General features: G+C 50.4%; 1 protein-coding gene across 8 annotated transcripts in view; it reads right to left on the bottom strand.

Annotated features, from left to right (window-relative positions):
* Positions 1-3,773: 3,773 nt before the first annotated feature.
* The window catches only part of TNRC6A (trinucleotide repeat containing adaptor 6A), a 57,370-nt gene continuing 36,799 nt past the window's right edge, over positions 3,774-24,344 (bottom strand). For 3 of the 8 annotated variants that reach the window (XM_068147037.1, XM_068147040.1, XM_068147039.1), the window contains 19 exons: positions 21,405-23,984; positions 20,499-20,663; positions 20,157-20,332; positions 19,403-19,483; positions 18,738-18,789; positions 17,118-17,260; positions 16,630-16,776; positions 16,328-16,465; positions 15,721-15,849; positions 15,535-15,609; positions 15,077-15,287; positions 11,653-11,784; positions 9,856-10,014; positions 8,735-8,875; positions 7,720-7,827; positions 7,295-7,516; positions 6,556-6,626; positions 6,286-6,425; positions 3,775-5,608 (listed from right to left, as the gene is read on the bottom strand). In XM_068147037.1, the coding sequence (XP_068003138.1) occupies positions 5,233-5,608; positions 6,286-6,425; positions 6,556-6,626; positions 7,295-7,516; positions 7,720-7,827; positions 8,735-8,875; positions 9,856-10,014; positions 11,653-11,784; positions 15,077-15,287; positions 15,535-15,609; positions 15,721-15,849; positions 16,328-16,465; positions 16,630-16,776; positions 17,118-17,260; positions 18,738-18,789; positions 19,403-19,483; positions 20,157-20,332; positions 20,499-20,663; positions 21,405-23,984 (5,246 nt within the window). In that variant the 3' untranslated portion in view covers positions 3,775-5,232. Of the gene's footprint in view, positions 5,609-6,285; positions 6,426-6,555; positions 6,627-7,294; positions 7,517-7,719; positions 7,828-8,734; positions 8,876-9,855; positions 10,015-11,652; positions 11,785-15,076; positions 15,288-15,534; positions 15,610-15,720; positions 15,850-16,327; positions 16,466-16,629; positions 16,777-17,117; positions 17,261-18,737; positions 18,790-19,402; positions 19,484-20,156; positions 20,333-20,498; positions 20,664-21,404; positions 23,985-24,344 lie in introns of all 8 variants that reach the window. The other 5 variants (XM_068147038.1, XM_068147043.1, XM_068147042.1 and 2 more) reach the window with 3 other exon arrangements.

The following is a 24,344-nucleotide window of genomic DNA, read 5'->3' as shown; positions in this document are numbered from 1 at the left end:
GGCCAGGATGCCATTGGCCTGCTTGGCCACCTGGGCACACTGCTGGCTCATGTTCAGCCTACTACCAACCAGTGCCCCCAGGTCCCATTCTGCCTGGCTGCTCTCCAGCCACTCTGTCCCCAGCCTGTAGCACTGCACGGGGTTTTTCCAGCCTAGGAGATAAAACACATATTTGACCTTTAAAAGTCTACATGAAGTTTTATTGCTTGTGCTGAGTCCAGGGGCAGAACAACCTCCCCACTCCTGTTGGCCACACTGTTCCTGATGCAGGCCAGGATGCCATTGACCCTCTTGGCCACCTGGGATAAAACCAGGGGTTTGCTAGAAGAAAAAAATAAAACAACAAAACTCAGGGAGGTAGGGAGTGGAACAGACCTAGACTGGATGTTAGGAAGAAATTCTACATAGAGAGTGATTGGCCATTGGGATGTGCTGCCCAGGGAGGTGGTGGAGTCCCCATCCCTGGAGGTGTTTAGGAAGAGACTGGATGGGGTGCTTGGTGCCATGGTTTAGTTGATGAGATGGTGTTGGGTGATAGGTTGGACTCAATGATCTTGAAGGTCTCTTCCAACCTGGTTTATTCTATTCCCCTCCACTCCATTCTACTCCTATTCTATTCTTAGAATAAACCAGGTTGGAAGAGACCTTCAAGATCATCTTTTCCAACCTATCATCCACCACCATCTAATCAACTAAACCAGGCAACTAAGTACCCTCTCAAGTCTCCTCCTAAACACCTCCAATGATGGCAACTCCACCACCTCCCTGGGCAGCACATTCCCATGGGCAATCTCTCTCTCGGTGTAGAATTTCCTCCTAACATCCAGTCTGAACCACCCCTGGCACAGCTTGAGATGGTGTCCTCTTGTTCTGGTGCTGCTTGCCTGGGAGAAGAGCCCAGCCCCTGCCTGTCTACAACCTTCCTTCAGGGAGTTGTAGGCAGCAATAATGTCTCCCCTGAACCTCCTCTTCTCCAGGCTAAGCAACCCCAGCTCCCTCAGCCTCTCCTCACAGGGCTGGGCTCCAAACTCCTCTATTCTAACAGAGCTACTGTATCATCTGGGGGTGTGTGTGTTGGAGATCTTCCCATAGAAAAGAGCCTACAAAGAAAAGCCCCATGAGAACAACACCAACAAGAAGAAGGACCAAACCAGACAGCTCTATGCTGAGCAGCCAAAAACATCATGATTTTTTTGTCTTTTTTTATTCATATCTGGAGGGGGGAAAAAAGAACCAAACCCAAAACCCAACCCCAAACCAAAACAACCCCACCCCCCCAAAAAAAAAAACCCAAAACTTCATAGTCCAAACACAACCAAACTGTACATTTTACAATCACATTCTATTTGTAAACAGTTAAAAAAGCCACTGACTTCTTTTGCATCGTCAGACACAAGGAAACAGTTAGAATCAAGGCAATGAAATGATGGCGAGTGCTGCGCTGGTCCAGCTCGGTGGGTTTATTTTTTCCTCCTTTCTTTTCTTCTTTCTTTCTTTCTTTCTTTTTTTAGTCTTTTTATAACTTTTTCCTTTTTTTTTTTCTTTTATTATTTTGTTTTTTGTTTTTACCCTTGCCTGGTCTTGAGAAAAAAACCAAACGAACATCAACCAACAAAAAGAAAAAGCTCATGGACCAGCCAAGCTTCATTGAGGAGGCGGGGGGGGGGGGGGGGGGGGGGGGAATAACAGCCCCCAAACAAAAGCTACAACCCCACCCCCACCCCACTTTTGCGTGGCAAAACACAGCCCCCCTCTCCCCCCCCCAAAAAAAAGAAAACACAAAGGGAGATGTAACTCGTTACACTTTTGCAAGAGCCAGCTCCGAGTCGGGGTCCAACCCGAAGGCTGCTGCAAGCCCCCAGAGGTTGGTTACAGTCTGCATAGTTCGGGTGGGCTTTTAAGGTACGACAGAGTTTAACGGCAACACAGTCACAGAGAGCGAGGAACGGAGCCGCTGCGGGGCCAAGGAGGGGAGGGGAAAGGGGGATTGGCGGGGGGGGGGGGGGGGGGGGCGGGGAAGACAAGGGAGCTACAGATCATCAGCAAACCACCAGCACCACCACCACCACTCACCACTAAGGACAAGAAAGCAGAACGGTCAAACTCCAGAGCTTCAAGCAGATTTCTTCTCTTTTTTTAACGTCTCTTTTGTTTTTTTTTGGCAGAGAAAAGTCTTACAGAGCAATAAGAGCGATCAGTGCTAAAAGTCGAGTTGGTGTTTTTTCGTCTTTCTTTAAGCTGTTTTGTTTTGTTTCTCTTTCTACAAACTACAAGGAGTTGATTTTATATTTTTTTATTATTTTTTTGTTTGTTTTAAATTTTTTTTGGTCAGTTTTTCTATCGTTTTTCTGTTGTTTTGTTCAGCTGGGGGAACTGGTTTTCCTGAGAGCCATGCTCTTTGATTTAGGATACAGGACTAGAAAACCAAAAAAAACAAAACCAAAAAGGACATGGCCAAACACTGTTCATTATTCCCAGAGATAAAAGCATCTTTCTTTAAAATAGTTTTATTTTTCTTTCCTTTTTTTTTAAACACTTTTAATAATTTTTATTTTTTTTATTATTTTTAAATTTTTCCTTTTTTTTAAACCTTTTTTTTTCCTAATTCTTTTATTTTTAAATCCTTTCTTTTTAAACCCTTTTTTTTCTTTTTAAATCCTTTTCCTTTTCTTTTTAAATCCTTTTCCTTTTCTGCTTTAAATCTTTTCCTTTTCTTTTTAAACCTTTTTCCTTTTCTGCTTTAAATCTTTTCCTTTCCTGCTCAAAATATTTTCCTTTTCTTTTTAAACCCTTTTCCTTTTCTTTTTAAACCCTTTTTTTTTCTTTCTTTTTAAACCCTTTTCCTTTCTTTTTTAAACCCTTTTCCTTTTCTTTTTAAACCCTTTTCCTTTTCTGCTTTAAATATTTTCCATTTCTGCTTTAAATCTTTTCCCTTTCTTTTTAAACCTTTTTCCTTTTCTGCTTTAAATCTTTTCCTTTTCTTTTTAAACCCTTTTCCTTTTCTTTTTAAACCCTTTTCCTTTTCTTTTTAAACCCTTTTCTGCTTTAAATCTTTTCATTTTCTTTTTAAACCCTTTTCCTTTTTTTTAAACCCTTTTCCTTTTCTTTTTAAACCCTTTTCCTTTTCTGCTTAAAATCTTTTCCCTTTCTTTTTAAACTTTTCCTTTTCTGCTTTAAATCTTTTCCTTTTCTTTTTAAACCCTTTTCCTTTTCTTTAAACCCTTTTCCATTTCTGCTTAAAATCTTTTCCTTTTCTGCTTTAAATCTTTTCCTTTTCTTTTTAAACCCTCTTCCTTTTCTTTAAACCCTTTCCCATTTCTGCTTAAAATCTTTTCCTTTTCTCTTTAAACCCTTTTCCTTTTCTGCTTAAAATCTTCTTTTAAAATCTTTTGCTTTCCTTTTAAAAAAAAATCTTTAATATTTTTCTTTTCTCTCTTTTTCTTCAATATTTTTCATATTTTTCTGTTTCTTTTCTTTCCTTTTTTTTCTCCTTCTTTTTTCTTTCCTTTTTTTTCCTTTCCTTTTTTTATTTTATATTTTTTAATTTCCTTTCTTTTTTCTTTCCTTTTTTTCTTTCCTTCCTTTTTTTGTCCCTTTCCTTTTTCTTTCCCTCCTTTCTTTTTTGTGGTTTTCTTTCCATTTTTCTCTTATTTATTTTTTTTAACCATTTTTTTCCCCCCTCCTCTTTTTCTTCACTCACCTTTATTTTTTTTTTTTCTTTCTTTTCTTTCTTTCTTTTTTTTTTTTTTGCCTTTTCATTTAGTTTTTTTTTCTAAATGATGGAAGAGTAAACATTTTTTTTTTCCTTTTTTTTTTTTTTTTTAAACATTTTCTTCTTTATTTTTATTCTCCAAAACAAAACCGAACAAAAAAAAACAAACCCCAAACCCCAAAACCCCAAACCCAAACCACCCAACCAACCAAACAATAATAAATGAAAATAGTCTGTAAACAAGGAGGTGGTTCCCAACCACAGGCACCTCCAAAAAACCAAACAACGACGACGACAACAACAACAAAAATAATATTGAAAGCCTATTGAAAGTGCAGGACCCCCCCTGGCTTGCAGGCTGGGTTTGCAAAGTCACAGCTGTGGCCACAGTTTTGTTTTGTGTTCTATTTTTGTCTTTTTTTTTTTGTCTTTTTTTACCTTTTTTTCCTTTTTTTTTGGTGTTTTTTTTTTCTGTTTCTTTTAATCATTTACTTTCAACTGCAGAGCTAAAATTCTTTAGTTGTGGTGGGTTGGGTTCTTTTTTTTTGTTTGTTGTTTTTTTCTTCTTTAATACATGGCAAAAATAAAAGCAAAGTTTTGGGGGGGGGGGGAGAGGGGAGGGGGAGGAGGGAGAGGATGGGGGGAAAAAACCCAAGAGGAAGAAGAAGAAGAAGAACAACAACTGGTGCAATACTTTCATTCATTAACGCTGGGTCAGCATCCTGGGGGAACTGGGATCTTTCAACGCCACGGACAGCACGAGAAGGTAGGCAATACAGCAAGGCAATAGTAGAGAGCACAAAACTGCCTGTAAGTTAAGGGACATCCTTGAGTAAACATTTACACATGAACTGCTGCCTCCCCTCCCTGGTGCCAACTGGGACAGAGAGGACATCATTCAGTGCAAAGGTACAAAGCTCAGAAAACTCCGACGTCGGCCAAACCCAAACGAAAACCCCCGCCCCCTCCCCCCACACCCCCCGAAAGGAAACTGAAAACCCCAAACCCCAACCCCAAAACAAAAGAGAAACTAAAAAAACAACAAACCAAACTACAATGGAATCCAACACATGAAGGGGGGGGGGGGGGAAAAAACCAAAGCAAAACCCAAACAAAAACACCACCCCCAAAAAGAAAAAGAACAAACCCCAGAAGACTCAAACCCATGATGAACAGCCACAGATGAGCTCATTCCAAGCGGTTTCATACGGATAGCACTATCTGGAAGTGTAAATATAGAGCATTTCTTGTCTTGTCTTGTCTTTTCTTTTCACATTATACTATTGGCCTGCATGATTCAAGTATTCAAACTGATATGTTTTGGGCTAAAACAAAGTGGAAAATGTGCAGAAAGGTAACTGTTTCCACAGGTGACCCCCCCTGGCTGTAGGTGAGAAGTCCAAATTAGTGCTGCTTTGTTACATCTTGAGGTCACAGTTTCTCAGCTGGAAAAAAAAACCCAAAGGGAGGTCGGGAGGTGGGGGGAGGGGGGGATGGGGGGAGGAGGAGGGGGAAGGTTTTTACATGGACTCTCCACCTCCACCTAGGTGGTCAACAGAAAGGAAAGCGTTGATGGGGGACGGGCTGCTGATTCCCCGGGTGTCACTGCTGCTCGGGGTGCCCCACAGGCTCGTGGAATAGTTGGGGCTCCCCCAAAGTGAAGTGCCATGAAGGTCTCCACTGCTAGTTCCCGACAGCCCAGCACCATTCCAGTGATTTAGATCATTACGGTTTGAGAACGAGTGGGAACCGTCCATGGATCCGAGTCGGCTCTGGCTGGACCCCAGAGACTGCCAGCCAGGAGACGGAGTCAGGGACTGGCCTTGTGCAAAGAAGCGGCTGATCTCCTCTTCACTGGCAAACTCAGCTAGGATGGTAGTGTTCCCTAAAACACACCTGCAGGGGATGAGAGCCACTTCAGACACTGGCAGCACCCCCACCCTCCCCTCCAGGCCAGCAGACCCCTGCCGCAAGCCCCGTGGAGAGGATCACCGAACTCTTAGACTGGATGCTCAGAGGCCTCCTCCAGCCCAGACCTTCAACCCAACACCACCAAGGCCGCTAAACCACATCCCCAGGTGCCATGGCCACAGGTTTCTTGAACACCTCCAGGGATGGGGACTCCACCACCTCCCTGGGCAGCCTGTTCCAGTCCCTGACCATTCTTACAGTGAAGAAATTCTTCCTCGTGTCCAACCTAACCCTCCCCTGGCACAATTTCAGGCCATTTCCTTTCCTTCTATCACCTCAGGCTAGGGAGAAGAGACCAACCCCCACCTCGCTGCAGCCTCCCTTCAGGGAGTAGTACAGAGCAATGAGGTCCTCCCTCAGGCTCCTTTACTCCGGAATACACACCCCCAGATGCCTCAACTGCTCTTCCCCAGCCCTGTTCTCCAGACCCTCCCCCAGCTTCACTGCCCTTCCCTGGACCTGCCCCACCAGCCCCTCTTGGAGTGAGGGGCCCAAACCTGAAGACAAAGGATGTGGCACCTGTAGCAGCCCTGGGCAGCGCTTCAGACCCCACCAAACACTTCTCTGTAACATTCAGGGTGGATACAGAAGAAAGCACTCACATGTGCAGAGATTTTTGTGCCTTCACTACCTCTTCTTTTGAACTGTAACGGACCAAAGCATTCCCATGTGGGAGGTTAAGGTGGAATGTAATTAGTGGGCCGTGCTGCATGCACAGAGTACGCAGGGTTGAGCCATCAATCTGAGGAGGAAACCAAGGCAGGACATGAGGACAGCTCCTGCAAAGCCCCAGCTCCAGCACAGGGCAGCTGCTGGGCTCCCAGAGCCCTCTGCCAGCCTGCCTCGTGCCCGCCCACACCCTGCAGCCTTACCTGAGGTGTAAGGTTTTTCAGAACAAGCCAATTTGTTATTCTCCCTGAGCTGCTCTCACCCCAGCTTGAACCTGAGTGAGGGAAAAGGAAGGGGTCAATGCCCTGCCACCCTGCACACTGGGTGTAAGAGCATGAGAAGCTGCATGGCAGCCAACAGCAGCACTGACAGCAAAGGAAACCCCAGGCGGGGCCAGGCCTCTGCAGACCCGGAGCCATCGCAAGGCTGCTTGGGGATGCTGTAGGACTCCATGTCTGGATCCCCTCTGTTCATTTACCTTCTGAAGTGTTTTGATGAGGGAAATGCAGCCAGAGGTCAGATAATGAAGCCAGAATACAAAGAGACTTGTTCTGACTCTTCTGCAAGCTCAGGACAGGTCTGGAGCCTGCCTGAGCTGAGCTGCCCTGAGGGAGCTCATTCTGGTGTGGGCTGCTCTGAACAGGGAACGGTGTTCACACCTAAGCCCCTAACACATGGAGGCAAGGCTCATACTAAAGACAGAGCAGTCCAGAGTGTCACCTGTGCTGCCACTGCACACACACCTGTCCCTTCCCTCTCCCACCCAGGAGGACATCTGCTGCAGTGCAGTGCAAGATGTAGAGAGCAGCCTTTGCTTTTGGCAAGCCCAGCGCTGGCTCCAGATGCCAGCTGACGGTGACAGATCATCCAACCAAACCTGTGGGACACTCCCCAGCTTGCCAACAAGCCCATAGGCTGTCCACAGACAGGCAGACATCTTACCAGGGGTGTATCTGGCATCAGAATTCCCCCATCCTCCACCCAGACGAAGGGAATTATCCCAAGTGGACAACGGTGGCTTCTGGCCTGTTAGCCCCGGAGGGGGCCGGGACGGAGCAGTGATGCTTTTAGGTGGCAAAGGGACCTTCCACAGCTCATGAGCCAGAGAGGTGTTAGTGACTGATCCAGGAGACCATGTTGATTTGGAATCACTGTTTCTGGCTACTGAAAGACAAAGAGAGACAACCACCATCAGTGTGCTGCTGGAACTGGCACCTGGCTACAGATGAAAGCTGCTAAACCGGAGTGAACTCAGGACAGCCCCTTTGACACCAGGGAAGGGACAGCAGAGACCTCAGAGCTGCATTTAACACCCCCCTGAAGCAGGGGAAGAGACACCAGCTCTGAGCAACGGCAGCAGACCTCACCTGAAGTGCTTTGTGCTGTACTGCTGAGGGAAACATTGTAGTTGGAGGCACGAATGGATGACCAGGCACTAGTTGAAGGCAGCGTGGTGTTCAAAGATGAGGATGACCCTGGGACACAGACAGCAGTCACTCACAGCACAAATGCAGGAGAACTAAAAGGCATCCATCCCAGACTGGTCTGGGTGAGAAAGGACCTTTGAAGGTCACCTAATCCAAACCCTCTGCAGTCAGCAGAGACATCCCCAACTACAGCAGGTTGCTCAGAGCCCTGAACAGCCTCATCTGGAATGGCTGCAGGGATGGGGCATCTCCCACCTCCCTGGGCAACCTAGGCCACTGTCTCACCACCCTCACTGTAAAAAAAATTCTCCCTTCTTCCCAGTCTCAATCTCCCTCTTCTAGTTCAAACCATCCCCCCTTGTCCTGTCACATCAGGCTCTGCATAAAAGTCTGTCCCCAGCTTTCTGCTCAGCCCCTTGAAGTCCTGAAAGGCCACCAGGCTGTCTCCTGGAGCCTTCTCTTCTCCAGGATGAACAACCCCAACTCACAGCCTGGCCTCACAGCAGAGAGCTTCCAGCCCTCCCAGCAGTGCTGTGGCCTCCCCTGGCCCTGCTCCAACAGGTCCCTGTTTCCTGTGCTGAGGACTCTGGAGCTGGCCCCAGCGCAGCAGGGGGGGTCTCAGCAGAGCACAGCTGAGGGGCAGAATCCCTGCTGTCGAAGACACTGCTGAGAAGCACAGCCAGGAGCCCCCAGCCCCCTAGACTGGCTGCAAGCAGAGGCAGCTCCATCTGCTGCAGTGGCTGCCAGGCTCTGCCTGTCCCTGCACACGATGAGATCAGGCTGCACTCCTGCCACAGCTGCGGCGCTGCATCGAGCGGCGGCGCGCGAGCCAGGGATGAGCTCCGCGGCAGCCAATCCGCCACGCAGAGAGATGTTTGGACAAGGAGACGGGGGGGAGGCAAACCCATCTCCAAGTAAACACAGCACTAGCTGGAGAAGGCAGCACCCCACATACCACTGTTCCTGTCCCTGAGGTGGTCAACTTCCCGCACAGTATTAATTGAGAGATTGTTTATGACACTGCCAGGAGTGACGTAAGGGTCAGTTTCAGGGTCGATGTTTGGATAACCTTTCCATGGCTCACCAGGACGGAACTCTAGGAACAGATTCAGAGAAGCAGCTCATTTTGCTTGTTTTCATGGACAGGAAACAGCTGTCTAAGCAACACCTCTCCTACAGCCTGAAGATCCCAGCCCTCTGCAGCACTGTTAACACTCTGGCTTCTTACTTTACCCACTTCCCTCCGAGTTTCTCTGGTCCCATCTTACCAGGACAAAAACCTCTCTCACTTCTCTTTGTACAATGAAACTACTGCTATCAGCTTCCACAGAGTCATGGAGAGCAGAGGAGAGCAGAGGAGAGCAGAGGAGAGCAGAGGAGAGCAGAGGAGAGCAGAGGAGAGCAGAGGAGAGCAGAGGAGAGCAGAGGAGAGCAGACCAGGTTGGAAGAGACCTTCAAGATCATTGAGTCCAACCTATCACCCAGCACCATCTAATCAACTAAACCATGGCACCAAGCACCCCAGCAGTCTCTTCCTAAACACCTCCAGTGATGGTGACTCCACCACAAGGGAGGGGAAGAAGGCTGAAAGGGACCCCTGGAGGGAACAGTGAGTCCAGCCCCACTGCCAAGGCAGATTCACCTAGAGAAGGTCACATAGGAACACATCCAGGTGGGGCTGGAATGTCTCCAGAGAAGGAGACTCCCATCACTTCCCTGGGAAGCCTGTTCCAGGGCTCCATCACCCTTAAACTACAGAAGTTCCTCCTCATTTTTAGATGGAACTTCTGATGTTCCACTTTGCACCCCTTGCCCCTTGTCCTCTCACTGGGCACCACTGAACAAAGCCTGGTCCCATCCTCCTGATACCCACCCTTGAAGCACTGATAAGCTCTCTGCCTCAAGCTGCTCTTCTCCAGCCTAAAAAGCCCCAGTTCTCTCAGCCTCCCCCCAGTCCTGCCCTGCTCTAACCCTCCCTTCATGCTTCTCTGCAGGCCATTTCTAGGTCCCTCCCCACGCAGAGCCCAGGCAGCCGGAGGGCAGAGCTGGGCAGCAAGGCCCCCGGGTGTCACCCACCTGGTGGCCAATTAACACTGCTAGAGCCATTAGGCGATTTGGCACGGGGCCAGCCATCCCCAATCGATCCAGGAGGACTGGCTGGTGAGTTACTGCTGTTCATGAAGTCATAGGGGACAAACGGAGACTCTTCCAGCCTGAAACCACTTGAAATAGCACCTGGGGAAAAGAAACAACAGCCAGGAGCATCAGGTGTTTCACACAGGCAAGCCTCTTCCAGCTACAGGAACCCAGGCCCAGCCAGAGCAGCAGAGAATCACAGCATGGTGGGGGATGGAAGGGACCTATGGAGATCAAATCCAAACCCTGAGCAGGACCACCCAGGAACACATCCAGATGGGTTTTGAAAGCCTCCAGAGAAGGAGACTCCACAGCCCCTCTGGGCAGCCTGCTCCTGGGCTCCAGAGTCTTCACACTAAAGAATTGTCTCCTGCTGGTCAGGTGGGACCTCCTGGGTTCCAGTTTGTGCCCACTGCCCCTTGTCCTGCTGCCAGGCACAGCAGAGAAGAGCCTGGCCCCATCCCCTCGACTCCATGATCAAGCTGCTAATACCATCCAGACAACACAACCTGCAGCTGGAGTGCCACCACCACCACCTCCAACCTCTGCTCATCTGTGCCATCAGGTGAAGCTCAGAAGTGCAGTAGCAGGACTTCTCCACTAGATGCTCAAGGCACAAGCCAAGAGTAAACCAGCTGGCAAAGCTAAAAATACCCAAACCATCTGAAGAGTGGACAGAAACAGGAGCCCAGAGACACTCTGGGACTATCTTTAGACACAGAACCTTTGTGCCACAGACTCAGATTTAACTGGATGAGATTTCAAGCAACTGAAACAGCTGAAATGTCATCTGAGTCCTGACTGCTGCCAGGAACCATGGAGCACTCAAACCTACCTCCTCTCCAACGAAGCACAGCAGTGCTACTGCTCTCTGCCCTCTCCCCACCTTCCCAATTCAACTGCTCACATTCACCACTAAAACCTGCAACTAAGGCTAGCAGACAGGACCAGAACACCTGGACACAGAGAGAACTCCCCTTAGACCACCAGAAACCAGCAGGGTGGGGGGAAAGCAAGCTAGGAAATGCAAAGCTCTTGGTTTACACATGTATGAAGCATTCCAAGCCAGACTAAGGTGAAAGAAGGGGCAGCAGCCACCCTTCCAGACAGCAATTGTGTCTCACAGTTCTCTTACATCTCTTCATCAGATCACTGCTGTAAGCTTCAAGCCAGCTTTGGGCTGCTGCAGGAGACAAGCAGCAAGCTTGTCACAGACAAGACAACAACCCCAGCTACAACTACAGACCTGGAGGACAGCAAACCTGTGTTCTACACTAAGGGTGAACACCTGATGTGTCATCACACAATGGTTGGCTTGGAAGAGACCTTTAAATCACTGAGTCAAACGCTTACTCCAGCACTGACCAGGTCACCACTGAACTGTGGCCCTCAGCACCACATCTCTATGGCTTTGAAACTCCTCCAGGGATGGGGACTCCACCACTGCCCTGGGCAGCCTGGGCCAGGCCTTGAAACTGCTCAAGGGAAAGAAATTGCTCCTCATGTCCAACTTAAATCTCCCCTGGGGCACCCTGAGGCCATTTCCTCTTGTCCCATCACTTGTTCCTTGGGAGAAGAGCCTGACCCCCACCTGGCTATGGCCTTCTTTCAGGGGGTTGCAGAGAGCCAGGTCTCCCCTCAGCCTCCTTTTCTCCAGTCTGAACAAGCCCAATACCCTCAGCAGTATCCCAATCTGCTGTGCAGTGTCCAACCGTCTTGAGGACAGCTTGAGCTTACCATGTTTGCTGGAGTTTTGCTCTAACGAGGTGTTCACAGAGATGCTGTCCACTGTAGTCCATTTCCTCAGTCTAGACTGTGGCTCTTTAATACTGCTCATGTCCAGGTTTACATTCAAGTTTGAGTTCATTCCTGGAAAGAGAGACAGCTTCAGAAACACAGACCCCCAGCACCGCCACCGCTGCTGTCCTCCCAAACAGCGCAGAGCAGATTGCTGGGGTGGCCTCATGCTTCCAAGCCTGCTTTGGAGAAAGGTTCCAGCACTAAACACAGTCAGCTTGCTACAGGGAGCAGCTAAGCTAAGCAATGCAAAGCACTCAGAGCTCTCAGATGATGTCTTCACACAAAGGTGTCAGAGGAAGAAGCCACTGAGGAGGTTGAAGGAAATGCCAGCAGCTGGAGATGTGCCAGCAGCACAGCTGAGCCCATCTGTGCAAAGCAGGGGCTCTGGCCTTGCAGGAGCTGTGCTCACCTACAGCAGACACTTTCCTCAGCAGGAGGATGTTTGTACCCAACCCTGGTCAGTATCTACAGACACCACCCCAGTTCTGCTCCTCCAGCTGCTGGACCTCACCAGCACAGCTGCAGCAGCACTTGGTGTGAACCGCACAGGTCATGCTGCTGCTCCTCCTCTGCTCAGCCTGCTCACCCTGGAGAAAAGCCTCACTAAGAGGAAACAAACCCAACCTGCCCTGGCCTTTCCAAGCTGTAGTACTCCAGCAAGTTTATCTGCCAGAGAATCTACATGATGCCAACCCAAGTACCTGTGAGGATCAGCTACTCTGCCCTTGGACAACGTGCCCACACGTGGGGCTTTGGCACACCTGCTCTCCTTCCAGGGCTGTAAGAGCCCTTCATTCACAACAGAGCTGGTTACATTTCCAGCCCTTCAGATCCACTCACTCCATTTCTGACACCAAACCACTCCCAGATTTCAATGTAGGGCCAGGGCCACCCAGGGAACTTCTCAGATCTACCAGGAACACCTTTACAGCCCTGCAAATGAGTGCTGAGCTGAGCTCCTGAGCCCACAGCTGCAGCAGCTGCAGAAGCTGCCAAAAAGGCACCAGCAAAGGTTGATGCCAGGAAAGCAGCCCCTGGAGAAGCCTCAGAGGAAGTGCCCAGGGATAGGACAGCTGAGTTTTGAGAAATACAACAACAACCAAGAGCTGCCACAGGAAGCAGGGCAAGTCAGCCCAGTGCAGCTTCTGACACCTCTCTCTCTGGCACTCTGCTGCTGTCACAGCAATCAGCACAACAGCAACCTTGCCTCTGAAGAAGCCTGCACAGGTCAGAGATCTGAAGGAAAGTGAGGAAGATGACAAGCTGGTAGATGGGCCCAGCCAGCTGACCAGGTTAATGCTAGCCCCCTGGCAGGCACAGGCCTCTGTCCAGGGCTCCACATTTGAAACCTGTGGACTGGGGGCTGAACATCAGTCCCTGGGCAGAATCTGTCAGTGAAAGCCCTCCCAGGAGGGATTTTTCACAGCCAGCTGTGGAAGGTTTTCCCCTGCTCACTGTCTGGTGGAAGAAGACTATTCTTATGATGAGAAACACTGAACTCTATACAGGAGGTAGGGATGTGGCTGCAGGATTGGCTGGCTGGAGACCTCCACCCACCCCCAATCTCTGCTTCTGAGGAACACACACCCATAGACACTCCACAGGCTCAGCTCCCCAGCGTGTCAACAGGACCTCCTGCTTCTGTTGCTAGGTCTCCTGGTCTGTTGTTAGAATGTGGAGAGAACAACAAAGCTCTGAGATCTTCCAGAAGACAGCTGGGGAAGTTCAGCTTCTCCTCACTCCTAGGCCACTACACTCTGCACTTGGAGGATGCTACTAACACTCCTCTGGACTCTGTGTGTCACTCAAGGGTGAAGAAGCTCCAGAAATCTCCTGTTTCTACCCTTAAGCTCTTATCTGTGGGCTGAGTGTGGCTCCACTTGCTCAGATCACTACAGCACTACTCCAGAGGGATCCCAAAGAAGCCTGAGGCACACTGTAGCAGGTTCCTGAGGGACCTCAAAGCAACCCTACACAAACTGCAGGTTCCTGAAACGTGGCAATGATTAAGGTGAGAAAGCAGCTACTGAACAGTGGCACACAACAGTGCAACTGCAGAAGTGCAACACAGGAGAACCCAGGGTGGGCAGGCTGCAAGTGCTCATCAGGAAGTTTGGTGACAAATATCCCTTCCTTCAGTCCTAACATAGGATCCCCAACAGCCAAACAAACTCCAGTTTTCTGCCTTGCCCTCTGAATGAAAGCAGGAGCTAGCTCTTGATGCCAGTCAGCAGCAGCAGCAGCAGCAAATGTTAAGCAGCAGCCTGCAGGAAGTGGCCAGAAGCAGAACTGCAGGGTGCCACACGCAGTGCAGCAGCAGGGCCTGCAGCCACCCACTGGCTCCACAGCATCCTCCCTAAGCAGGGGGAAGGCAGCAGCAGTCTGTGTTAAACAAACCTTTCTACAAAGGGTAATGAGAGTGCAAAGGGAGTCAGCCCAGCAGAAAGAATCAGATCAATGGAGGAGAAAAGCAAACCAAAGAGGAGTAGAATAGGATAAGGAACAGGAAGCAAATGGTGCATGGCTGTACTAAGTACAGGACAGCATTAAAAAGGGACCTAAAGTAAGGAGAAAATATACAAGCCTGGAATTTCTGAAGTAGAAATTGGACAGAAGCCTGGAAAGGTAGGGAGAAAGAAAGAGGAGATGTTTGTGCTCAGAAGTGTGCAGACTTTTTGCCTGAATGAGATAAGCAACCTTTAAAAATGCAGAGCTAAAAGCTTCCTCTCCTGGACACCAGCAGAGGGGAGATGCAGGGTCTGTTCTGCCTGTGTGACTGCAGAGTCACTGACAAGGATCTGACAATCTAATGAAATGAGGCCACAGCAGCGCACTCTGCTTCTAAAAGTCCTTCAGCTCTAGGGAATACAAACTGCAGAAGGACTTTGGATCACCCTTGGGACCCAGAGGACAAAAAGGAGACAGAAGGATTCATAGAATCACAGACTGGCTGGGGTTGGAAAGGATCTTAAAAGATCATCTAGCTCCAACCCCTTGCCATGGGCAGGGACACCTCCCACCGGCCCAGGTTGCTCAAGGCCTCATCCAACCTGGCCTTGAACACCTCCAGGGAGGGAGCATCCATGTCCTCCCTGGGCAACCTGTTCCAGTGTCTCCCCACCCTCACTCTGAAGAATTTCTTCCTAATCTCCAGTCTCAACCTCCCCTCCTCAACAGTGAAAGAAGCCCTTGTGAAAAACATTCTTTGGTCAACAAAGGTAACCAGGTCACCCCACAAGGAACCAGCACTGCCACCAACCCCCCAGGTGCTAAGAGGACTCTCCAGCTGCTTGTTTCCCAGAGACAGGCCCCAAGGAGAGCAAGGCTGTGCCACAGCAGGCTGTGAGGACAGAGAACCTACCTATAGGGAAGCTGCTGAACGCATTTATTGGCGAAGAGCCTTTCTGCAGCTCAGGAGTAGCGTGGGGCAGGACATTCTCAAGGAAGGATTTCATGGAGGGCTGATGGAGTGACTGCTGCTGGGAGGGTGGAGTCTGCTGCTTCATTAACAGGTTTGGATCAAGCTGACGGGACTGTTGCATCATCTGTTGCTGCATACTAAGAGATCGACCCTTGGAAAAGAGAACAGAGCAGTCCCACCATCAACAGGCACCAAAGCAGCTTCTCCACCTCTCCAGAAGGTCACAAAGCACAGCCCTGGGCTCCGTGCACCTCTGCACAGCCCCAGGCCAGCCTCAGGCTGAGTCACTCCTTCAAAGGCGGTCAAACCCCTCCCAGCCGCTCCGGGACGCGTTTAACACAACCGGTGAGCAGAAAGGCAGCCCAGGAGGAAGTGAATAAAGGAAGGTGGTTCTTTACCTGCTGCTCCTGCTGCTGACGACCACCAGAAGGCATGCTTCGACTCTGGGCTTTTTGCTGCTGAGCCAACAACCGCTAGGAGACAGTGTGTGGTGGTGGGTGTTGGAGGAACAGCTACGGCTGCCACAAGTCTCTACTCAAGACTTTCAAACCCAACAGAGGGCGAGGAGGCTTTTGTTAGCTTACCTGTAACTGGGAGATCTGAGAAAGCTGGTTTAACTGGGACAGTTGATTCAACATGGCTACCTGTTGTGGGCCAAAAAGTGGGCTCAGGCCACCGTTGTTTGGTGCATACTTCAGTAATGATACTGGAACCTGCAAAAGGGGCCAGAGGAGGAGTGACCAACAGCAACCTGCAGCTAGTCCTCACAGAATGGAGGGGAGGCTTGGAAGGGACTGCTGGAGATCATCCAGCCCAACACCCCCCCTCCCCCAACCTGCCAAAGCAGGGTCACCTTGAGAAGGTCACACAGAAACACATCCAGGTGGGTTTGGAATGTCTCCAGAGAGGGAGACTCCACCACTGCCTCTCTGGGCAACCTGCTCCAGGGCTCCATCACCCTTAACCTAAAGAAGTTCCTCCTTGTGTTTAGATGGAACTCCTGATGTTCAAATGTTCATACTAGATGTGGAGTGCTTGAACATCTGGCCCACAGCTGTCCAGTTTCTGAAATCCTCACCAAACCAAGCATGGCTTCAAAGACTTAAACAACCAGCACCACCAAAGCAAGCCCCACTCTCTGAGGCAGCATTCTGGTGGCTCACACACAGAAGGTCTGATGGACTCGATTACCTGAGGGGACAGTAATGGAGGAGGCACTTGAGCACGTGGATTAGGCTGAGATGAATTAAGAGGTTGTGCTGGAGGCTGCTGCATGCTCCTGGGCTGTGCTGCTATATTACCAACACCAAACATACTGGGATTGCCATTCTAGGGAAAAGATGGACAGTCAGTGACAAGAGACCTCTGCTGCTGCTCTTCCCACCCCAACACATCTGAACGAACCAGGCCTCAACCCCACAGGGACCGGGATGTGACACCAACAGGCATCGAATGCTGTCAGTATCATGCCAAGGATGTGCCCCCAGCCTTACCTGTCTAACAGAATTCAAGTTTTGCATACCCAGCCCTGCTAGGGAGCCCAGGGCTTGGTTAGGTAGTGCATTATTTGAAGGGGGAAGCTTCAGGTTTTGATTGGACATAAACTGCAAGTTTTGGGACTCGTCTGCTACAATGCCATCCTGCTCGGCCACACAAACCGATGCGCAAGGGCCAGCCAGCAAGCAAGCAGAAGGGAGAAACCATTGCCAGGAGCAGAAGGGAAGAGTCACAGGACAGTCCAGCACCAGCAGGAGACAGGCAGAAAACAAAAGAGATCAGGTTAGTCGTCGGCACCGCGAAGGGGCTACCCAAAGTGTTTAGTGGCTAGCTATCAGAGAACAGAGCTGCCTGAGGCACTGACCAACGCCCCCACCCAGCGCTGTCCTCTGCACTCCAGGCAAGGCAGCCCAGGAGCACACAGCTGCCTAACTGCATCGCCCCTGCGTGCCCACAGGCGCCCAGCAGCGAGAGCCAGACTGACCTTATCGAAGTAAGGACCGCGCTCCATGGAAGACTCTTTGGGAACCTGCGGGCGCGAGCCGGGGCCCTTCCCCACCGCGCGGTTGTAATCTCCAGCGCCCAGCCCGTGCTTCTCCAGCTCCAGCCGCTTCTCCTGCAGTAACCCTGGGGGGGACAGCAGGGGTGGGCCACAGCCAGGCCTTACTGCCTCTGCCAGGCTCTGCTCAGCAAGAGTTGAACCGCTCCTGCTCTCAAGCCTGAGACTAAAAGCCCATCCCTTTAGCTTTGAACTCTCTGGGCTCCACCGGGAAGGGAGAGGAGACACCACGAACTGATGGCTGCGGTGGGGCTGGGCTCTTCTCCCACGTAACAGGCAACAGGATGAGAGGAAATGGCCTCAAGTTGCCCCAGGAGAGCTTTACAGTATCACAGCACATTAGAGGCTGGAAGGGACCTCAAGAGATCATTGGGTCCAACCCCACCTTCCAAAGAAGGATCGCTTAGGGTAGTCTGCACAGGAATGCATCCAGGTGGGGTTTGAAAGTCTCCAGAGAAGACTCCACAGCCTCCCTGGGCAGCCTGTTCCAGGGCTCTGTCACCCTCTCTGTAAAGAAGTTTCTCCTCACGTTGAGGTGAAACCTTCTATGTTCAAGCTTGAACCTGTTGTTTCTTGTCTTATTAGTGTGCACCACCAAAAAGAGTTTGAGCCCCACCACTTGACACCCACTCCTCAGGTATTTATACACATTGATGAGATCTCCTCTCAGTCTTGAGGTTTTAGGCTGCATATTGGGAAAAATTTCTCCCCCAAAAGGGTTGTCAGGGCCTGGCCCCAGGCTGCCCAGGGTACTGGTGGAGTCCCCATCCCTGGAGCTGTGGTGCTGAGGGCCATGGTTTGGTGGTGACCTGGCAGTGCTGAGATAAAGGTTGGACTTGCTGATCTTTGAGATCTTTTCCAGCCTCACTTTTAAACTGGAATAGAGTGCAAACACCCCATTTGAAACTGGAACAAAGAGTGCAACTACATGAAAAACTCCATTGCTATGATTCCTTTGAACTCAGTAGTCTGTTATCAGGAGATACTGTTACTAATCTATGAAAGAATTCTACTGGGTTTGATTTGCTAGAGGAATCCTGACAGTCACAGAGGACCCAAACCAACCCAAACCTGCTCACAGATCATTTTGCACCCAGGTTTACACATCTCTAACACAACTGTTCAGTATTAAGTGAGCTCTTGGAACTAAAAGTGTGTTTCCCAGGCTGAGCCATGTGCTCTTTTGTGCAGGTGTCCAGAAGGTAACTGAGATGTTTATACTACATGAAACAAACCCACCACAGCCTGAAGACATCCTTTCTGGTCAGGTTAATGCAGCTCAGCTCAGCTTGACCTACAGATGATGTGACTGCAGCAGCCAGGTGAGGCAGCTGTGCAGCAGCTCACAGCCACAGTTGGTTTTTTTTTCCCCACTCTATTCCCTTTTTACCACTCCTGGTTTTTAGGGGAATTGTTTAACCATTTATAGGCAGCTCTGCAGACATTATATATGTTTTTTTAAAGGCAACATGCAGTGTATAAACTAAAAGAGAGACTGAAAAGGAAACCAATAACCCCCCCCCAGCTAGGTTCTCCTCTTCTTACCTCCAGACATGTCCATCTTATTGCTCTGTATGGTTTCTTCTGGTGATTCTCTCTGCAGTAATAGAAGCAATGACAATTATTTAGCAATAATGTAAGCTTAAACAAAGATTCCTACACCCTATTTCAGTGCAAACCTGCAAGGAAAAATAAAGTAAGTTCTTGAAACTAACTAGATGCTATTTGAAAGCATTTTCTCCCTTTAGTTGCTACCCAGCTGCAAACAGGGATCCACCAAAATCCCTATGAAGTGTTAGGTAAACCACCAGGCTGCTGGATGAACACTGGGACAGGCTGCCCAGGGAGGCTGTGGATGCCCCCTCCCTGGAGGTGTTCAAGCCAGGTTAGATGAGGCCTTGAGTAACCTGCTCCAGGGGAGATGTCCCTGCCCATGGCAGGGGCTGGAACTGGATGATGTTTCAGGTCCCTTCCAACCCAAACCATTCAAGGATTCTATGAGCTCCTGGGCAGTGTCTCCAGCCCCACTTTTGATCAATAACTGAGGCTCTTTGTAATGAGGATGCAAATAAGAGGGATGGATGGGTGACAGAGGGTAAAGAGACAAGGGACAGTGAGAGTGACCTCTAGGCAATGAAGCCTTTCAGGCTCTGCATGGAAAGCAGCACTGGGTGCAGGCAGTAAAGGCCAAGGCTGAGGCAAATACTTACTGAGAAACTGAGATTGGTGAATTGCTTAAGGAATGGATTGATCCATGTTTCATCATGCTTGTTTCCACCTTTCATCATTCCCTTCAAAACAGAAAGAGATCCCTGTGAGACTCAGATGTTCACTACCTGCTGCTTCCAGCACACCACAAAGGGCTGTGGATGAAGGCCAAAGACTGGTGGAGCTTCACTGAGTGCAGCAATCTGCTCTGACCTAGCTTCCAGAAATGAGAGTGGTGCAGAAGGCTTCACTCAGTCTTCACCCCAACACAAGGAGGACATGGAACTGTGGGAACAAATCCAGAGAGTGCCCACAAAGATAATAAGAGGCTGGAGCACCTCTGCTATGAGAACAGGTGGAGGGAGTTGGGGTCATTCAGCCTGGACAAGAGAAGGCTCCAGGGAGACCTCAGAGCAGCCTTCCAGTACCTGAAGGGGGCTAGAAGAGAGCTGGGGAGGATTTTTGGCAGAGGCCTGGAGTGACAGGATGAGGGGGAATAGCTTCAAACTGGAAGAAGCTCCAGTTAGGTCAGACATTAGAGAGAAACTCTTCCCCACAAGGGTGGCTAGACACTGGAACAGGTCATCCAGAGAAGTGTGGGGGGGGGGCCAAGCCTGGAAGCCTTCAAGGCCAGGCTGGACGGGGCCTTGAGCAGCCTGGATGAGTGGGAGGTGTCCCTGCCCATGGCAGAGGGTTGGAACTGGATGACCCTTGAGGTCCCTTCCAACCCAACCCATTCTGTGACTCTGTGATTACCTTTGTGGGCATTTTTTTCATGTATGGTGGCCAGTTCAAAGATGGGTTTGCTTCTTGTGAAGAACTGCTGTTCCACATTCCAATCTCCACATCCTCCTCTTCCTCCCAGCTGGTCTGACGATTGCCTGCCAATGGCATATCATCTCCACACCAACTATCTTGCATAGATTTAGGCCCTGGGCAGTGAAAAAAAAAAGCAACCCGGCACATTAACACTCCAGTAGCACCCAACTGCCCTTAACACAAAGTTGGTTTCATGTGCAAGACAAAAAGCCCTCAATCATGTCAAGCTCCTCACTTCCCCATCCTCACTTAGTCAAAGATGATGCAGGAAGCACTCACCAGGTTTATTTGAAGCCTGTTGACCAAGAGAAGCATTTCCCCAGCCAGAGGTGCCCGCTGCATCGCTGATGGGTTCTCCCCAGCTAGTACCAGTATCCATGGGTTTCCCCCACGCTGAAGTTCCATTATCTACAGTGGTGGCTGGAGTAGAAGGCTCTCCCCAACCTTTTGAAAGCAGCATGAGTTACTGGCATGTTTTTAAACAGGATTCCAACAAGCTGTCTAGAGAGACTCAGGTGCTTTGCCTTTTCTACATCCTAACACACAACAAAGGGCACAGGAATGGGCACTGATCTGCTGTGTGAACTGTGACAGCTGGGAGCCCTTCCAGTAACAAAAGTAATTGCAAGAATCCAAATGGCACATGGAAGGGCTGGCATTTTGGTAAGAGAAATGTCTAAGGTATTAAGTTCCTAAGAGCTGCTCATTGTATTTAAGCTGCTCCCCTTCACATGTGGAAAAGAGAGCACAAAGCTCCTCCAGGCCACCACACAGACTCAGCTGCAGGCTCACCATTCACTGCTCCCACAACTGCAAGAGCAGAAAGGCTGATCTGGAACCCACCTACAACCACCCCCCCTTCATTCTCTCTCATTTAGAGGCAGCTCTTTGGTTTAGAATCAAATGGAAACCCCCACTTTTGCTCCTCAGGTTCTATTTGAGGCCCTCCCCTCTCCCCACAGCCCGGAGCTCCAGCTGAGCTGTCCAGTTGTTATTACTGGAGCTGTTCAAACTACAACAGCACTTCCACTTGGGATAAAAATGGCTATGAGCACTATTGCTGCTGCTGAGAAATATAAACAGCACTTCACTGGCACTTTCCCCTCACCACCCTGCAGCTACAATCCTCTCCACTGAAGCAAGAACAAAGAAGAGAAAGCAGAGGTGCGTAAAACCAAGCCTTACCAGAACCCGAACCGCTCTCCTTGCTAGACATGGCACTTGAAGACAGTAGCTGCTGATGTACCTGTGCTTGCTGGTCTGAACTGCTGCTACTGTTTGGGACATTTTTATTCCACATATTCACATTTTTGTAGTTGTATTTGCTTGGGTCACCCCAAGCAGAAGTTCCATCATCAATTTCCATCTTGCGGCGGATGGACTCCGGGGACGGCTCCTCCCAGCCTGTGGGTTCCTCCTCCTTCGCTGCTGCTGGCATTGGCCCGCCCAGCCAGCCCGACCCCGGGGGTTTGGTCGTGGCAGAGGGGGCCCCCCAAGAGCCAGCATCTTGTTTGTTCCATTCTGGAGAGTTGATTTGCTTTGATGAATCCCCCCAGACTTGAGGCTGGTTGGCTTTAGGAGGCTCTCCCCAGCCCTGGCTCTGATTAGGCTTTGCGGGCTCATCCCACGCTGCAGAGCTGTTTGGGTTTGTGTTATTCCCTCCCCAAGGAGCAGAACTTGATTTACCTGGCTCGTTCCAACCAGACACTGATCTGTCACTGTCACTACCTCCTGAACTGGATTTCTTCGACTCACCCCAATGGTTGCTTCTCGAATTCTCACCCCAGCTATCGCCGGCAGAAACTGCCCAACCCTGGCTGGCCTTCTGCCCGTCTACCCATCCCTGTTTGATCTTCTGGGAGTCATTCCAAGATGACTTTTCCTCTTTGCCACTTCCCCACGATTGATTGCTCTTGACCATTACTGTAGCAGCAGAATCTTCTTCCCACCCCCCTTGGCTGTTTGACCCTTTGGAGTCTCCCCACCTTGTGGCAGCCTTTGGCTCTCCCCACCCTGACACAGATGAGGTATCATTATTATTAGGGCTAGGTCTATCCACACATCCCCCTGAGCTGGAAGTCTGTGTCACAGAGCCTCCCCAGGCCTCTGTCCCATTGTCAGTTTTTCGCTCCCCCCTCGGTGACATCTCGGTGTCCCAGGCAGTGTTCTGTTTGATCGGAGTCTGTCCCCAGCCCGAGTTGGAGAGGACACGTGGGTCTAGGTCAGTTCTGGTCACTATGCTTTGGAGCAGCGCGTGCTGGTCGACCTTCCTCCTCTCGCGGCTCTGCCCCTCCGCGCCGCCTCTCTCCTCGTGGCATCCAGTGCTCTCTGAACTACCCTCGCCGTCCCCTGCGCCGGCCTTGGCCCAGGCGCTGCCCTGCTCCGGCAGCTGAGGAGCGGCGGGGCCCTGGCCGCTGAGCTCGTCCTCCTCAGCAGCCTTCCAGCCGTTTGTAAACTTCCTGCCGCCGGCGCTCTCGCCGGAGTGCTGACCGCTGGGCGCTTTGCTCCACTCCCCGTTGGCAACGGCGCCGCCGCCGGTCTGGGCAGGGCCTCCCCACCCTCTTCGACTCCCGCCGGCGCCTCCGCCGTTTCCACTTCCCCAGGGCACGTTCTGGGAGCCGCCTGGCCCTGCCTCCCACACCCCTCCTGCTTTACTCCCGTTGAGCTGAAAGTTAGTGCTGCCAGGCCCGCCGCCGCCCGGCTGCATTAGAGTTGCATTCACAGTGTCACCATTAGCTTGGCTGTTGGGGCCTGGACATTTGTCTCCAGAGTAACTAGAACCGTAGGCACCCCAGGAAGTACCGTAAGAGCCGCCAGTCTTGGCCTCCCCGTTGCTCAGGTGAGCCATGGAAGTGCCGTTTGGAACCGGGGAGGCCTGGATCTGAGGGTGGTTCATTGTGCTCAAGCGCCAGGCCCCGTGCCCTGCGTTACTGGGCAGCTCGTTCATCTGCACTGAACCAGCAGAGTTTGGTAAACTAGAGGTCATAAAGTTAGTGTTATTTGGTCCATTCATTTCAGTGTTAAGGTTTTGAGGTTGCCCACTGAATGAAACCTTCCTTGTACCATTGACTTCAGCATCGCAGCTTTCCTGAAGGCTTCCCCAGGAACCATGGGCTGAGCCACCCACCTTGGAGCTAATACTCTGACTGGTAGAGATCTGACCTATGGTACTGCACTGAATACTTGTGCCAGGATTACCACTCCCTACAGACCCTTTCAGGGCATGTCCATTGTTCTCCACTACAGGCCAGGCACCATGGTTGCCATTTGAATTCAAAGTGCTTGGATTTAACCCTCCATTTGATGAAGAGTTTATGGTGCCCCAAGCATTCATTCTATTGTTGCTACTTTCAGATTTGCTGTCAGGAGCATCCACAGAAACTTGACATGTGCTTATTATGGTTCCATGGGACAACCCCCAGGGCCCATTGATACTTCCATTGCCCACATTATTGCTGTTGCTACCAACCACAAACTTGTTCTGAGAACCGTGTCCGACGCCGTTCCGAATGCCTTCGCCGTCACCACCTGCGCTCCCTGAAGCCATGATCACCAGGTTCCTCTCTGACCCAGAGCTAGAGGCAGAGTCAGTGTCCATACATTCTGATGTCAGCTCTGGGTCACTGCCAGTGATTGATGGCCATGCTTCTTTGTCAGAGCCGTCTACAATAACTTTATCCCAGTTTGTGCTGGAGTCGCTGTTCGAAGAGACTGGTCCCCAGTGAGAATTTTCATAATGGGATCCTAGACCACTGTGGTTCAGATCTAAAGGGAAGAAGGAAAAGTCCAAGGGCATTATTATAAACTTGGCATTATTACTGCACTGAGCAGAAGTAGGGGGGGGAGAGGAGGGGGAAGCATAAAGATACTAAGCCAGGAACGGTTTTGCTGCTTCTGATGCTGCAGGCACAGAAGGTGCCAGAGAAAGGTCCAGCAGCTCAGCACACTGCCACACATCACCTCCAGCACTCCACACCATGCAGAGCTGCACTCTCACAGAGAGCACCAAGGAGCACCCCTGAAGGGACAGTTTTTGGCCAGAGAGAGAGGGTTTTACAAAGACTCTGCATCAGCACATGCAAAGCATCTGCTAAAGGGTACACACACTGCAAACTAAACCCAGGT

This window comes from Melanerpes formicivorus, unplaced genomic scaffold (genome assembly GCF_026170545.1).
Source record: "Melanerpes formicivorus ecotype bairdi unplaced genomic scaffold, bMelFor1.0.p_v2 SCAF_14, whole genome shotgun sequence".
NCBI classification, from domain to species: Eukaryota; Metazoa; Chordata; class Aves; order Piciformes; family Picidae; genus Melanerpes; species Melanerpes formicivorus.
The sequence above is the reverse complement of the archived record's forward strand: the minus strand, read 5'-3'. Positions and strand labels throughout refer to the sequence as shown.